The 16358-nt window shown below is 37.6% G+C and overlaps 1 protein-coding gene across 4 annotated transcripts in view; it reads left to right on the top strand.

Moving 5' to 3' along the window:
* Nucleotides 1–320: 320 nt before the first annotated feature.
* The window catches only part of LOC143024942 (protein lin-54 homolog), a 55981-nt gene continuing 39943 nt past the window's right edge, over nucleotides 321–16358 (top strand). For 2 of the 4 annotated variants that reach the window (XM_076184451.1, XM_076184449.1), the window contains exons 1-3: nucleotides 322–963; nucleotides 8018–8163; nucleotides 15514–15658. In XM_076184451.1, coding sequence (XP_076040566.1) covers nucleotides 957–963; nucleotides 8018–8163; nucleotides 15514–15658 — 298 coding nt within the window. In that variant the 5' untranslated portion in view covers nucleotides 322–956. Of the gene's footprint in view, nucleotides 964–8017; nucleotides 8164–15513; nucleotides 15659–16358 lie in introns of all 4 variants that reach the window. The other 2 variants (XM_076184452.1, XM_076184448.1) reach the window with 2 other exon arrangements.

Raw genomic sequence — 16358 nt, 5'->3', positions numbered from 1 at the left:
ACAATATAGATCATATTTATTACATAGAATGTAAATCCTCCTGAGAAAAATTACCTATGGCTGACATAAGAGATGTGGGCATTGAGTACGTGACCGCAAAATTATTTGATATGAAAATTACAACTCATTGTATTCTTTCACTTGCCTACATTCACATAATGACCCCCATCTAAATAATAAAATTCTCAGGCAAATATTCATTTATTGTATTTGATCAAACTAGTACTGTATGCTATATATTTCCAACATATAGGAGAGATAATTTTGGCGGAAGTACACGGCTTGAATCGAGATGGCGGGATAGGAATTTGGCCTGCCAAGTCGAAAAGATTGTGAATTTATTATGTCTTTTTATGTTCAAATAACGTAAATTTTGTACATAATTAATAGTATAAATAAATTCATTCAGGGAAGGTTGCCTAAAATTGTCACGAGGAAAAAAGATAATAGATTTTTCTTTGACATCCACGACATATGGCATATGTGGTAGCTACGCAGACGGCAGAGCATTGTGGGATAGTAATGGTGGGCGCGTGAGTTTGAACATAAAGAAAATGACGAAACTTAACCCTTTAATAATCGTACTACTTTGAATATAGTGTATATAAAAGGGTTCCAGAAAGATGATGAAACTATAGAGGAATCGAAATCTGTCAGTGTTAGCGGGATGAAGATGAAAATTACTACAAACGGAGGCTGTGAATGGGACCCCCACCCATGTAAACATGAACGAAAATAGCGATAATCAATGAAAACAAACATTTACAATTGCAATTTCGACAAGTTGTATGAAAGTAAAAAAATATATATACAGTCTTCTGCAATCTACCAACTATGTACAACAAGTGAGCAAGAAATTATCCGTGTCCCTAATGGGAATACAGCAAAATTAAGTGTCTGAAAATTTTGTATGTAGTTGGTAGACGTACTTGCTCTGGTAGGGGGCGCGTCATACAATGTCGAGTGAGTAAACCGCACACATTTGATCATAGTTTTCTTAGCTTGTATTGGTAGTATCCTTGTGAATATCAGAGAAATAGCTTAGGCAGAATGTAGGGACATTGTCAACGTATAATATTGTGATCATGACATCATGCTTTACACAATGTTTGCTGAAAACTGGTTTGTTTACAAAGTTTATGCAAAGGTATAGGTAGCACCAAATACATCAAGAGCAACCTAATTCAGAAATAAGGTATATTTAGGAATTTAATTATACTAGATAAATGTTGAGATTTGTTGTTAATTGATTTTATTGCTTAGGTTAGCCTCATGCCCATGGAGTGTAAGTGTTAAAGCTACTTGGTGTAAGGTAATCTTTGATGTTTCCTTATCTTTCCAATTTTGGTCATACAAGTAACTGCTGGTAAAGTTCTAGATATTTGATAGATCTAGTTTGGAGTATTCATTTCACACATTTCATTAGTCCTTGAAGACATCTATATCAGGGATGGTTAAGGAGAAGTTTTATTATTAAATTGTGATATATATACAGAAAGGATCAGTTGTATCAAACAATCTGAAAATATCAGTAACTTTTTATAATTTGATAGTGTTAGTGCTTATTGTGAATGTCTCTTGATTTACTTTGGATATATAACTATTTCATGTTAAATTGTAATTTTTCTACTTGGATTGGCTCCTGAACTGTCATTTGGAGTACCCCAGCTTAGGCTGTCTTGCTACTTTTAAGTATTGCTCTCTATAGTCATCATTTTGATAGTGTTCACATGGCAGGGGAATAATATACATCTAGATGCTTTCATGCAGTAGGTAAATGGCCTGAAAGTTGAAACTAGTAAAGATAGGCCTCAGTAGGTTTTCTTCAGTGGGACCAGTTGTTGTGGTTAGTAAGTCCAGTCACATGAACCCTGTCAGAAGAATAATAAGTACCATAGGTAGAGGAGCTGGCTCTATAGAATACAATATATCCAGATGGTGTTCATTTTTAACTAACCATTTAGGAAAAGAATCAATTCTCAGCCATTTAAATATATAATAGTGTCATGTGAGAACCACTGACATGAATATATGAAATAGTACTATTAAAGTACTAATGTCTATTGTTACTTCTAGGTTAGGTGACTGTGAATTAGTTGTTCAGGTACCATACATTAAGTTATATTGAAATCTAGGTAAACTTGAGAAAGTGTTTACTGTTGGCTCTGTGTGATTTGTGTCATGGCATAAAAAGCGAATGTGTTGAAATTCTTTTATGATCATGTACTTAACTAAAATTGACTTAGTAAGTTAGTAACATAAATAATATTTAGTAGAGAGTTGTTGTTGTTGTCGTTCTCTAGACTGTCTGTCTGAGCAGTCCCGTCTCCCCAGGGAATGCCACAGCCGAAACTGGGTTTTCCCACAAATCCTTAATAGAGTGTATGTTGTGTTGTTTGTGTGCATGATTGTGTATAATGCAGGCCCCCAACCCCAAGAGTTGGGGGCCAAACGGTGGCAATCAGCCCTGGCCACTGGCTGTACGCAGGTGGCACCGATTCCCAAGAGGAGCTATGACTGCCTTGGGGAGTACCACAATCCTTTAGTAGAGAGTTGTTGATATTGGTGACTGTTATTAGAATAATAATTTTCAGAAAGTGTTACATCATACCTAGTTTCAAATTTATAAATTCATGAGTAGTTTCAATTTAGGTTGATCGTGGTGTCCCGCCTTTGTATCTCACAGTGTCTAGTTTGCTCTTAAACTCATGAATGGTTTTTTGCACAGACTATTTCATTGTCTAGTTTGTTCCAAGTGTCCACCACTCTATGTGGAAAACTGTTTTTCTTCAGATCTCTTCTGTAGCTATTTTTTTTTTTTTTTTCTTTTCTTTTCTTTTCTTTTCTTTTCTTTTCTTTCTATGTCCTCTTGTGCTTCTCTTGTCCCAGTTTAACAAGTCCTCTCTATCAAGTATTTCTGTGCCCTTCATGATTCTGTAGATGGTCAGTAGGTCACCTCTCTCTTCTTTGCTCCAGAGCTAGTAACTCCAGTTTATCCAATCTCTCCTCATATGACAAGTTTGCAAGTGCAGGTGCCGTTTTTGTTACTGCTCTCTGGATTCTTTCTATTTTCTTCATATTCTTTTAGGTACTGGGTGACCACAATGTCACCACATATTCTAGTCTAGGCCTTATCAGTGTGACCAATATTTTTTTAATAATTTCTTCGTCCAAATATGTAAATGCCACTTTTATTGACCTTAGCAAGTTGTAGGATTCTCCGACAATTTTGTTTATCTGTTTATCATAGGAGAAGTCGTTTGAGATAATTACACCCAAATCTTTTTTGGATCTTTCCTTCTTTACCTCCTTGGTTCCAATTTTATAATGTCCTGATATTCTATTATTGCTTTTTCCAAACTCCATTATGCTACTCATGTTAATATTGAAGTCCACTTCCCATTTCTGACTCCAGTTCCATACCTTATTCAGGTCTTCCTGCAGTGATTCACAATCCTTTTCAGTTTTTACTTTCCTTAACAGTTTGGCATCATCTGCAAAGAAACTCATGTAACATTTCACATCATCGTCCATGTCATTCACATAAATAGCAAACATTGTTGGAGCCAATACAGATCCTTGCGGTACTCCACTGATCACCTCTTTCCAACCTGAATATTTTTCTCTGAGCACTACTCTTATCTTTCCAGTGGCGGTGCCAGGGGGGGTTCTAGCCCCCCAAAAAAAGTGGCCAGCCCCCCCAACTGAAATGAGCAAATTAAAAATTTGAAACACTCATTGAAATAATTTTATTAAGTGGAATTTTTAATTGCCAGGGCTAAAGATTTGTCAGCCATCAGTGCTAGCCCAACCATTAACCCCCTCCCCTTCTGAAATGAGGATAATATATGTGTATTATCATATTACTATTAGCTCCCCCAAAAATTTGCTCAGCCCCCCCTTAGCCTCCCCAACTAAAAATTCCTGGCACCGCCGCTGCATCTTTCTACCAAACAAGAAGCCCTCCCTCCATTTTAGTAGGTTCCCTTGTATCCCTCCTATATGTTCCTTTTTCATATATATATATATATATATATATATATATATATCATTTTTTGTGTGGTACTTTGTATGTGTTTGTTTACTTTGATGTAGTTCTAAAATTGCCTCTCAGTCATTGTGGTCTTCTGCTATTTCTATCTTGAGTGTCCTTTTTATCCAGTACCACATGATCCAGTAATCTAATTATAATATCAATAACTGTTGACTCAGTTTCCATGGACTGGAAATCTGATGCCCCACAGCGGCTGGCACCGACCCTTTGGCCCTCCCATAGACTAGGAAATACACTTTGGACTGTTGTCTGTGTTGTATTAGTGTGGGACTGTTTCTGTGATGTTCACCAATGGTAGTATGAAGAGAGGAGCAGTTGCCAATTGTCAGCTCCATTTATGTGAAAAGGCAAATTAGATATAGTTGAAGTTTATGCTGTACCTCGAGATGGAGGTAAGAGTGATTCTGGTTTTGGAATGTGGGTGGCAGGGAGCTGATACTCTCAGATCTATCATGCAGTACCACTTCATTTTAGTATTATAGAGGATAGGAGCTATATTTGTGGAGTCCTGGCTCTTCTCTACCACCACTGGTCAAACTTGGCTTGAAACTTGTTTTTATGTCTGACTGGACTATTTCTTCTTCCTTGTTTCACAGATTGATGTATCTGTACATAAAATTGTATTTCTTTGTATACTTGAAGCATTTTTTTTTTTTTTTTTTTCATGGCATCACACACCAATAGGTCTTTTGTGTTGATTATGTCTACTTCTTTCATAGTTGTGAAAGCAACCAGTATACCATTTCCCTTTTTTCTTTCTTTTACTGTTGTTATCTCTCTTTTGACAGTTTTGTCTTTAGATAGTTCTGTGAAAAAGACACCCAAGTTATCTCCCTGCTGTCCAACTTCAGACACTTCAACTTCCTTGCTTCTCTTGTTTAGGTGACACTCTTTTCTTTGGACAGGGTATCTTTATCAGTCTTATCTCTATTTCCTCTAACTGTTATTACTGATATAAAATGAAAGTTTGTAAGGAAAAGTATAAGAAAAAAAAAAGAGAGCTGACAATGACAGCTATTTCCATCCTTCTGCTTTCAATTAGTAACATAACAGTCCCACACTAATACACTGACATCAGTCCAAAGTTTCTTCTAGAGATATGTGTGGGAGGAATCAAGGACCATTGTGAGCTGCTGTGGGAATACGAGTTTCCATTCAACAAAACTAGTAGTAACAGTTGATTGACTACCCTATTTCTTCTTTTAAGTTATTTCTAAGATTGATACATCTGTATGGGAAGTTGAGTTTCTTTGTATCTTTCTTATCTTCCTCCCCCCCCTCCATTTTTTCATGACCTCTTGTCAATTTTCCATCCTCCATATGGAGTATTGCTTGCACAAGTTTTATGAAGACAGTATTCTAGGGACTTCAATGACATCCCTTTCTCTACCAGTTCTTACTGCATCTCCTTTGCCACTTCTATGACTCCATGTTTTAAGTGCAAGGTTGTCTCCAAGGATAAAAGCAATAGTAATCTTAACAAAGTAGTCTTCAGAGAGAGAGAGGGGGTTGCCCTGTCTTGTCCACACCTTTCATTGTTCTCAACATGTCATTCATAAAACCCTTATTTCATCTAATCTTTCCTTATAGGGTATTTCTGCTAGTCTGGAGACTATTTTGGTAATAAAGTTGCTGTTTTTAACAGTCTCTTGATCTTACTTATGTCCATTTTGTGTGACAAATTACATCACTGCTGCATATTCTAATCGAGGGGGTAGATCATGTTCTCTATGAGTGCTTTCATCATATCTCCACCAATGCAGTGAAACACCATGTATAGTTAATTCATCTCAACAAGAATCTTTTTACTAATCTCATTCTGGGTGTGTATGTACATCAATGTCATAGAATATTATTTTGTGTTTCAGTAAAAGGCATACCTAACATGTATGTAGAGTTCTATCTTGCATTGATTATTTCTCTATCCCTGTCCTGGTACAGTAAACATGGAAAAAAATGATCTTGCTTGGATACCTTATGTTCCACAGTCAGATTAAATCTTTGTGATATTCATTAATCATTTAATCAGTAAATTTACTTTATTGTCAAAGTTACTTTACAATAGCTTAACCCTTTCACTGTACAAGAAATACTCCCTTAGCATATCAGCTGAGGGACAGTTGTTGAATTAGACAGTTTCATAAAGTTTGACAGTGATATTCTAAAGTCACAACATCATTGGTGGGAGTAGACCTAAAGGATTTAACTAATTTTTTTGGTGGAACTGTCCCAAAATCAGAAATCAAATTAGATCTGTTTTCTCTTATTGCATTTGATAATAAACTTAAGTGGGTAGCCCAAAAACTAGCTCTGTGCTTATTCAATTATAAAGTCACTCAATGAAGATTTTATGGAGTTGTCAAGAGTGAGTGAATCTAGGACAGTGATATAAAGTGCTTTGTATCTTCTGTGTGATGGTTGTTGCTTGAGCATTTAGTGTCACATTATTCCCATCCAGAGCTGCCTAGTGTAGGCCTTATGGTCTCTTACAGTCTCCTTCATTCTTATGCTAAACCAAGTAGACTGCCAGAAAACCCAGCATCCTATATACCTGTTTCCTTCATTTCCATATCTAAATTGTTGGAAATATTTTAGAAAAGAAACAAACATACATATTTCACAAAGTCTTTATGTATTCAGAGAGTCATTCAACCAACATATCACTCATAAACCTCACCCAGTGTGTACTAAAAGGCTTCAATAAGAAAGTGATATATGAAAGAACATTAATTGTAGCAATAGACAATACTATGGTTCTTAACACAGTCCCAAGACACATCCTACCCAAAACAAGATCATGCAGAAGGATCATCCCTGTGCCCTGCCTACTGCTCAGATCAGAAGCAATGCAGCAAGACATAGCACTTCCATGGCAGGGCCTGACAGCTAAAGCTGGTTCACCCCCACCACATTATTACATAGTGACTTTACCCCTCATCCACTTAAGAATTTATAGAGCAGACAAAAAGAAATCCTTTTGGGCTGTATCAGTTTTTCATCCATTCACAACCACTATCCCAGCATTTCTCAACCTTTAACCCTTGCATATTCTTTAAAATAAATTGCATGTCTCAAGGAACCCCTGTGCAAAAAAAATGTATATATATACCATATCTTTCTCATTTTATTTTCATTGTAATAATAGGTTAGATAGGATGATGTCTATTACATTATTACAATAACCTTTTGCAGAACCATGGTTGAGAAACACCTCACTATCCACTCACGCATCTCTTGCCCTCTACCTTCCTCATTGGACATACCTCTTGCATCCAAATCCCCTTTCACCCCATCCATCCACCTCATTCTTCTTAGTCTTCTCAAATTTACTCCATTCTCCTATACATTCCACACAGTGCTAGTTTTTCTTCACTCATTCTTTTCATATGTCCACACATTCCCAGCAGTCTTTGACTAACTTTATTATTGTGATAATAAAGTATTAAGGGATGACAAGACCCACCGCTTTCAACTCTGGCTCTTCTGCAAGGAACCTTGACCAACAAATTAATTATTAAGGCATGTTTGTTTGTGATCTGTGTGTGTGATGTGTATGCAGTTATGTATAGAAAGGTGGGATACTGGGAGCAAGTTGTTGATACTGTATTTATGTGAAATGCTGCTGGAGTTTTCTTGTTGCATATGGGAAGATGTAGTGTGATGTGAGGGATGGGTGGCTTTTAGAGCTGGGCCTTCAAATTGTAACACCAGGCACTGGAGGGGTGATGGGCCCATGGAGGCATGCTATCCCCAATGAAGGATCATTTGCCAACCCACTGCCCAGTGCAGCCCATAAAAACTTTACATCTATTTAGAGGTACAACCATGAATGAGGGGAATGTGGATAGTGTTTGTACATCCATGATTTAGTTTTGTTTGTATTCTTTATAAATGCCTCTCTAATCATTGGTCTTTCTCAATGTTTGCATAGTGAAATATATTAATTGTTTTCTCTTTCCACAGTGGAGGACACTAGTACTGTTTTCATCGACGCCTCTGCCCTCGGGGAGTTGTCTCAGCAACTCACTCAACAGGACCTTGAGACGTTAGTTAGCCTCAACATTCAGCCAGCTGATCTTGAAGGATTTCACGAAACTTCAGACAGCCAGGTAAAATGTCTAGATTAAATACTTGTAAATCAAATGAGAGTTTGTGCGTGTGCTTACGCACCTGTGTCAAAAAGAATAATTACATTGGATCCACCATCACCAGCCTGTGTCATGCCTATTCTAAGTTGAAAAATATGGTAGGTGATTGTAGGCAAATTTAGAGGACATTTTTGTCAACAATTCTGCCCGAATGTCTGTAGTGTAGTGCCTAGCACTGAAACTAGATTGATGGGATGATAGGAGGGAATGGTGTAATTTGCCAGGAGACTGAAAGACTTGGGGCTGTTGCCGTACAGCTGGAGAGGGAAAAACAATGTTGTGGTTGTGCGAACAGTCAGTTATAATGTAGAGAGATGGGTATAAAATCAGAAGTGGGTTTAAGGATAGCCCTCCACAGAAAGAGGTTAGGTTTACAGTTTAAATGGTTAGATGTTGATGATAATGTTATTGCCAATGTCTGCCACTTAACCACTTCAGTATAACTCAAATTCTCCTGCACAGCATTGGCTATCATATGTAATTTGCATCATATTACTTGCATTATGAAACATAAAGTCACTGCTGTATTATTCATTCTCTTTTACTCTGAGTAATAATAAGCACAGAAAACATGATCAAACCAGTTCACAGAATCGGGTGGCTAACTCATGTACAACTATAAAAATATGTAATCAAGATGCCAACACTGGCTTTCTTGTGTATCCACTCGCGCCTCATGATGCCTACATAGGCATCATTGTACCGAAATGGTTAATAGATTGAAAATATATTGGATATTGATTTGAGGAGTGGGGAGAGAGTTTGCAATAGCTTTTATTGGAGATTTTCTGGACTTTTCCATACCTTTGAAAGGTGGGTGGGGAGGATTGCATACCTTGGCTGTCTACATCCCTTAACTATTTCAGTATGAGTAAAACTCTTGCATGCAGCATCGGCTGCCATATGTACAATTCGTCACACTACTCGCGTTATAAAATATAAAGTCATTGCTGTATTACTTGTTCTCTTTTACTCTGAATAATAATCGACACAGAAAATGTGATCAAACCAGTTCACAGAATGTGGGGGTAACTAAAATATATATAATCAAGATGCCAATGCTGGCATCCTTGTGTACCTACTCACGAATGATGCCTATGTAGAAGTCATTGTACTGAAGTGGTTAATAAGGGGGAAGAAGCCTTTGGTATATAGGTAGACAGGAGATGGGAGGGGGATCTAAACAATGATTGGTCATATATAGGTTTGCCAGAAAGATTGGTATGCTTGGTGCATCACTTAGTAAGCACAAGTTTTACTTTTATTTTGAAAAGGAGTTCTCTATGGTAGTGCATCTGTAAAGGCATTGTAAAGCTACTCTTATTGCTATGAGGTGTGGTCTCGTCTGTGTTCCAGCACTGAACATGTCATTGAGTGGGTGGTGAAGTCATTGGGATACGAAGGTCCACTGATGTTATTAATATCAAAAGTAGGTTATTCTGGGTTGAGTTATGAGAAGTTTCTTACTATTTTGAGTATTTATGACACTGGAAGGTTTTCCATTTTGTGTGAGAGGAACCATCGAGCTAGTGTGGGTGGAGAAGGGCTCGTGAGGTGTTAAAGAAGGGGAATGATAATTCTAGAATTCAGAGATGGTCAAAATATGGCTTTATGTAATACAGTGATTACAAAGAGAGGTAGTGAGCTTTAAGTCTGCATCTAGATGTATAGAAAGATGGTTTATTGTTTTTAGTTAGGAATGGATGAGTAGTGGAGTGTAACTCTGCTTCAGCTGCCGTACCCTGCTATGGAGAAGCTGTTAATTACTGTGCTGCATTTGACTCAAGTAGTGCATATATGGATCAAATTGATCCTTCATTCACAAGGTCCTGGGATGGGAGGGGTGGATGAATGGGTCTTTTGTTGGGAGTGTTTGTCTTTAATGTGAGTGAACTGTTTAAATGAAAAAGGAAAAAGGGGAGGAACACAAGAAGAAGTGTGGGAGGTGGTGAAGGATAGAGTCGAGGTAGAAGTGAAGGAGGAATGGGGGTGTTTCAAGGAGGGAGTGACAAGTTGTGCAGAGATAGTATGTGTAATCATGAGGATGGGCTGGAATAGAAGGAAGGGTAATGAGTGGTGGTATGATGAAGTGAAGAAGGTAGTAGAAGAGCTGAAGTGAGCATTCAGGGATTGGTTGCAATGTAAGATGAGCATGTGAGAGGTACAAAAAAAAAGAAGAGAAGCAAATCTTAATACAGAGGGGGCAAAAAGGAGAGCAGGTATAAAATAGGGGAGGGGTATGACAAAATTTAGAAAATGATTAAAAAAAAGATGTTTTGGAAGGAAGTTAAGAGATGATGGGGAGGTGAGTTAAATACAGAAGAAAAAGTAAAGGGCATAGATGGACAGATGTTAACAGAAGAGGAGGCAGTAAGGATAAGATGGGCAGAGTATTTTAGGGAGCAGTTGAATGTGGAGGAGGATAGGGAGGGATTGGTGGTAGTAGTGGGAGACTATGAAATGACAGTGATGGGAGAGGAAAATACATACATATGTAATATACCAAGGGTTTTCCCCCTTACAAGAAAGGTAACCAAAGTCAAAAGCATAAATCCACTCCCACCTATTTTATCCCCACATACAAAACTCCCATTTACCAGCCCTCCCTCTTTTCTTGGCTCCTTCTGAATGATGGGTCATCCCAGGATCTTGCCCACTGCCCTGAGTCAGGAGCAATGCAGCAAGACACAGCACATCCACAGCAAGGCCACTTCATTTAATTGGCACCCCCCCCCTTCCATCTCCTCATGCAGAAAGAGAATACAATACAAAAGAGGAAAATGGAGGAGAAAAAAGAAAAGATTAGGTAGAAGTAGTTTTGAAAATAATAAGATCATGTAAGGCACCTGGGTTGGATGGGTATAGTAATAGTGGACTGGCTAGTATTTACCTAGTTGTATTGTATTGCGGTGATCCGTTTTTGTATCTCTCAGCATCTAGTTTGATCTTGAATTGTTTTATGGTGTTTGCACACACCATTGTTTTGTCCAATTTGTTCCAGACATCCACTACTCTGTGTGGATTTTTTTTTTTTTTTTTTCCTCCAGATCTCTTCTATAACTATCCTTTTTTTAGTTTCTTTTCATGTCCCCTTGTTTTTCTTTTATCCCACTTTAATAAGTCTTCTCTATCAAGGACTTCCATGCCTTTCATGGTTCTGTAAATGGGCAATAGATCTCCTCTTTCTCTTCTTTGTTCCAGGGTTGGTAGTTCCAGTTTAGACATCTTTGGTCATATGTCAATTTTTAAAGTGTTGGGGCCATCTTTGTCATTGCTCTTTGGATTCTTTCTAATTTCTTTATATTTTTTGTACTGGGTGTCCATAGTGTCGTAGCATACTCCAATCTTAGTCTTATCAGTGTGACTAATATTTTTTTTAACCATTACTTCATCCAAGTAATTAAAAGCCACCTTTATTGATCTTAGTAAATTGTAGGTTTCTCCAACTATTTTGTTTATATGCTTGTCTGGGGACATGTCTTTGGTGATAATTACTTCTAGGTCCTTTTCGGAGCCAACTTTGTTTTACTTCCTTTGTACCAATTTCATATTGTCCTGATATTCTATTTTTACTTTTTCCAAACTATTGTATATATTTCTTAATGTTGAAGTTCACTTCCCACTTTTGACTCCATTCCCAGACTTTGTCCTGGTCTCTGTAGTGATTCACAGTCTTTTTCTGTACTTTCTTTAGTAGTTTTGCATTGTCTGCAAAGAAGTTTATATAGCATTCTACACCTTCATCCATGTAATTTATATAGCAAACATTATCAGAGCTAATACTGAACCCTGTGGGTCTCCTCTTATGATTTCTTCCCAGGTCGAGTTTTTATCTCTAAGCACCATTCTCATTTTTCTCCCATGCAAGAAATCATCCATCCCTTTCAATAATTTTCCTTGTACACCTGTTTTTCAAGCTTTCTTAATAGCTTTTTGTGTGGTACTTTATCATACCTTTTGTAAATCCAGGAAAGCACAATCTGCCCATCCGTCCATTTCTTGCATTGTATCTATTCACCTTGAATAAAAACAAATCAAGTTTGTGGCACATGATCTTCCTTGTCTAAAACCGAATTGTTTTGAATTCAGTATATTGTTTTCTTCCAGATGTTTAATCCATCTACTTATGATAACTTTTTCACATATAGCTATTGTGCTTGTAAGGGAGACTGGTCTATGGTTTGTTGGGTCTTCCTTATCTCCCCTTTCTATATTGGCATTTTACCAGTCTTGCGGTACCTTCCCTTCTTTGAGTGAGCAATCTAGTATCTTGTATATTTTGTTCATTATTTCATCTATACATTCTTTTAGTATCCAGTTTACAATTCTGTCTGGGCTGTGATTTTCTGACATCAAGATTCATTATTTGGTCCCTTATTTCTTTCTGTGTCAATTATTTCTTTCATTGGGGGGATCTTTCTCCCTTTTCTTCATCCCAATTGTGTGTATTTTCATTTGTGAATACAGATTTGTAATGTTTGTTCATAATTTCAGTCATTTCTATATCTTCTATATACCGTATTCCCTTGACATAGTTTCACTATTTCCTGTTTATTTTTTAATTTACCATTTACATATCTGTAGAATAATTTAGGTTGATTATTACATTTGTCTATTATTGCTTCTTCATAATTTCTTTTTTATTTTTATATATTCATTTCTTAGTTTATATGTTTACCACTTTTTTTTTTTTTTTCCAAGTTTTGTCTCTTGCATCTTTTGCCGCACTACATTTTTTGTTGTACCAGCACATAATGTACACCTTTTCCTGTTTTTGTTTTCGTATGTATTTATCCACTCCTTCATTATAGATTTCTTTTAATATCATCCATTTCTCTTCCACCCGTGTTTCATCATTAAAGAAGTTTTCCCAACTTGCTTTTTGAAAGAATTTTCCGAGTTTCCCAAAATTCCTCTTTTAGTTTGAGCTCAGTTAGTATGTAGTTATCTTTCCCAGTTAGTGTCTTGTATTCCATTTTATCCACAATTTCAGGTGCTGATGTAAATATTAAATCTAGTCTCAATGGTTCTTCATTATTTTTATATCTGGTATTTTCTTTTACCCATTGAGTCATTTTGTATTCAGTAGTCATGTCCAATAGTATATTTCCCAAAGGTCCTCTCCACCTTTCACTAAGGGAGGATAGAGTGCCAGAGGACTGGAGGAGTGCCTATATAGTTCTGCTTTACAAGAGAAAAAGGGACAAGTGTGAGTGTAGTAGTTTCAGACAGATTGGTTTGTTGAGTGTAGTTGGGAAGGCTTATGGGAGGGTATGAGAAGCTTAGGAGAGGAACAGAGGGAGTAGTTGGTGAAAATAGTGTGACTTTTGGAAAGGCAGGGGTTGTGTGGATCAAATTTTTATGGTAAGACAGATATGTGAGAAAGCTTTAAGAAAAGGTAAGGATTTTTATTTTTTATCTTTTATTATTTTTTAGATATATATTTGGAAAAGGCTTATGATAGGGTAGAGAGGAAGGCACTGTGGGAGGTTTTGCAGATATATGGGATTGGGGGAAAGATGCTAAGGGCAGTCATGAGTTTTTACCAGAGTAATAGAGCCTGTGTTAGAATTGGAAATGGAAAGGTAAAGGTAGGACTGCATCAGAGATGTGTCATGTCACCATGGCTGATTAATTTGTATGTGGATGGGGTGTTGTGGGAGGTAGATGCAAAGGTAATGCAGGGGACTGGAGATGGTTAAAGAAAATGAAGAAAGGTGGGAGATGGGCCAGTTGTTTGGTGACATTACTGTGTGTGTGTAGCAAGGTCAAAGAAGATATTAATCCCTTCCATACAATGATGCCTACGTAGGCACCATGAGGTGCGAGTGGGTATATGAGGAGGCCTTCATTGGCATCTAGATTATATTTACTTTGTAGTTGTAGCTGAGTGACTTCCATATTATGTAAACTGGTTTGATCATATTAACCATGGTTATTAATATTCAGAGTGAAATAGATTGAGTAATACAGCTATAAGTTTATATTTTATAACATGAGTATTGTAATGCATCATTGTACATCAGGCAGCTAATGCTGCCTGCAAGAATTTGATTCATATTGAAGAGGTAAAGGGAGTCAGTGACAGAGTTTGGGAAGGTATGCAATATGAGAAAGTTGAAGGTAAATTTGGGTAAAAGTAAGATAATGAGATGTACAAGGGGAGATGATGGTAGTGAGTTGGAAGTTAAGGAAAGAGGCTTGAGGAAGTGGATAGCTTTAGGTATTTGGGGTTGCATGTGGCAGAAAAGGGAGGAGTGGAGGTGGAGGTAATTTGTAGACTGAGAAGCAAGTAAATGCCTTGGATTACAAAGTGTTATGAGAAATAGGCATTTGGGAATAGATGCAAAGAGGAAATTATATGAAGGGGTGATTGTGCTGATGGCATTGTATGGAGTGGAGGCTTAGTGTTTACGAGAGGCAGAGAGAAGTTTAAATGTGAGATGATATATCTGAAGAGTATGGTAGGGATTATAAGGTTGGATAGAGGAAACAAGGGGATGAGGAGAGCAGGGTTGGAAAAGGAGATGGCGGACAGGGTTGATGAAAGAGTATTGGGATGGTTTCCACATGTGGAAAGAATGAGTGAAGAAAGATTGATAAAAGAGGTGTGGATGGAGTGAACTTATGGGAATGACTGAGGAAGAGGTGGATGGATGGGGCTTTGAGCAAGAGGGAAATGTCTGTTGGGCTAGGAAGGGAGAAGGCAGGAGATGGGGGTAAGTGGAGAATGGCTGTGTATAATGATGCAAGGACGGGAGGGAATAGGGTTTAGGGAGTGGTTATGTGTGAAAGATAGTTTGATTCAGACCAAAGGGATTTGACTGCATCTTCTCCACATGAGGGATGAAGTGATGGGGTCACTGATTAAGTGAAGCAGCTTTGCTGTATATATCCTGTGTCTTGCTGCATTGCTTCTGACACAGGGGAATGGGTGGGATACAGGGATGTCCCGTCATCCACAAGGAGCTAAGATGAGAAGGAGGCAAGGATGTGGATAGGAGGAGGATGGATGGGAGTGGGCATGTGCTTTTTGATTTAGCTACCACCCTTATAAGGGGGAAAAAGCCTTTGGTGTATAGATAGATAATATGTTTGTCTTTACTCTGCCATCCCTCATATAAAGGGTGATTGTGGCTATTGTGTGTGTGTGTGTGTGTATATATATATATATATACACATTATTTCACTGTTGATAAACATTAGTTTTCTATGTTCATTTTTATTTTATATTTATTAATTGTTCCTTAAGAGCTTATAGAAAATTTTGCATATACCATTTCATGATACTAAAGTGTTTTCATGTAACAGGTTGTAGATACAACAGGTGTCCTTATTTCTGATGGCGTGGCTGTGGGAAACATCGTTGAGGTGGCAGGAGGGGATGAGGATGTCAAACATCACTCACATCAAGCAATGGAGGTGGACACCTTGGCTGAAGCCACAGAGGTTATTGGTAAGTGTTCTTGTAGTTATTATGATTCATTATTGCATATCTAAGCAAGTGAACCAGTTGTCGTTTGTAGATAACACTGCACTTGTGGTTGATTCTGAGAGACTAAAGCAGGTAGGGACTGAATTTGGATGTGTGAGAGGAAAATGTTGAGAGTAAATAAGTGGCGAAAGTGATATGATTAGATGCACATGCATACCAAAAGGCCTTTGCACCTCCCTTATTTTGGGAGATGTACTGGTGGCAGCAGATTGGATGTGAATTTGAAGGGAGGTTGGATGGATTGAAGAGTTTTAAGTATGTGGAAATGAGTGGGGTGGGGGTGTATGCATATATGAAGGTGAATTATAGAGTAAAGGAGGCAACAAAATGTCAGGGTTGGAATGGAAAGTGTTATAAAAAATCTAAGAATGAATGCAAAAAGGTTACATGAAAGGGCGATTATACTAGTGGCACTGTGTTCAGAAAATGGAAAATAAGAGAAAGGAGGATCTTGGACATACTTAAGATGAAGTATTTGAGTGGTATAGTTGTGGTACAAGGGTAGATTGAGTAAGAATTTTGAGGTGAAGGGTATATGTAAAAAAGTGAGTTGCTAAAGACTAGTAAAATTGACTGTGGAGAGTAGAAATGGGTGGAATGAATTTGAGTGGAATGCCAAGAATGAGGTGGCTGGATGGGGTACATGGGGCCTTGATGCATG

This window comes from Oratosquilla oratoria, chromosome 4, assembly GCF_046742065.1.
Source record: "Oratosquilla oratoria isolate Oo_2021 chromosome 4, ASM4674206v1, whole genome shotgun sequence".
Taxonomy (NCBI): Eukaryota; Metazoa; Arthropoda; class Malacostraca; order Stomatopoda; family Squillidae; genus Oratosquilla; species Oratosquilla oratoria.
The sequence above is the reverse complement of the archived record's forward strand: the minus strand, read 5'-3'. Positions and strand labels throughout refer to the sequence as shown.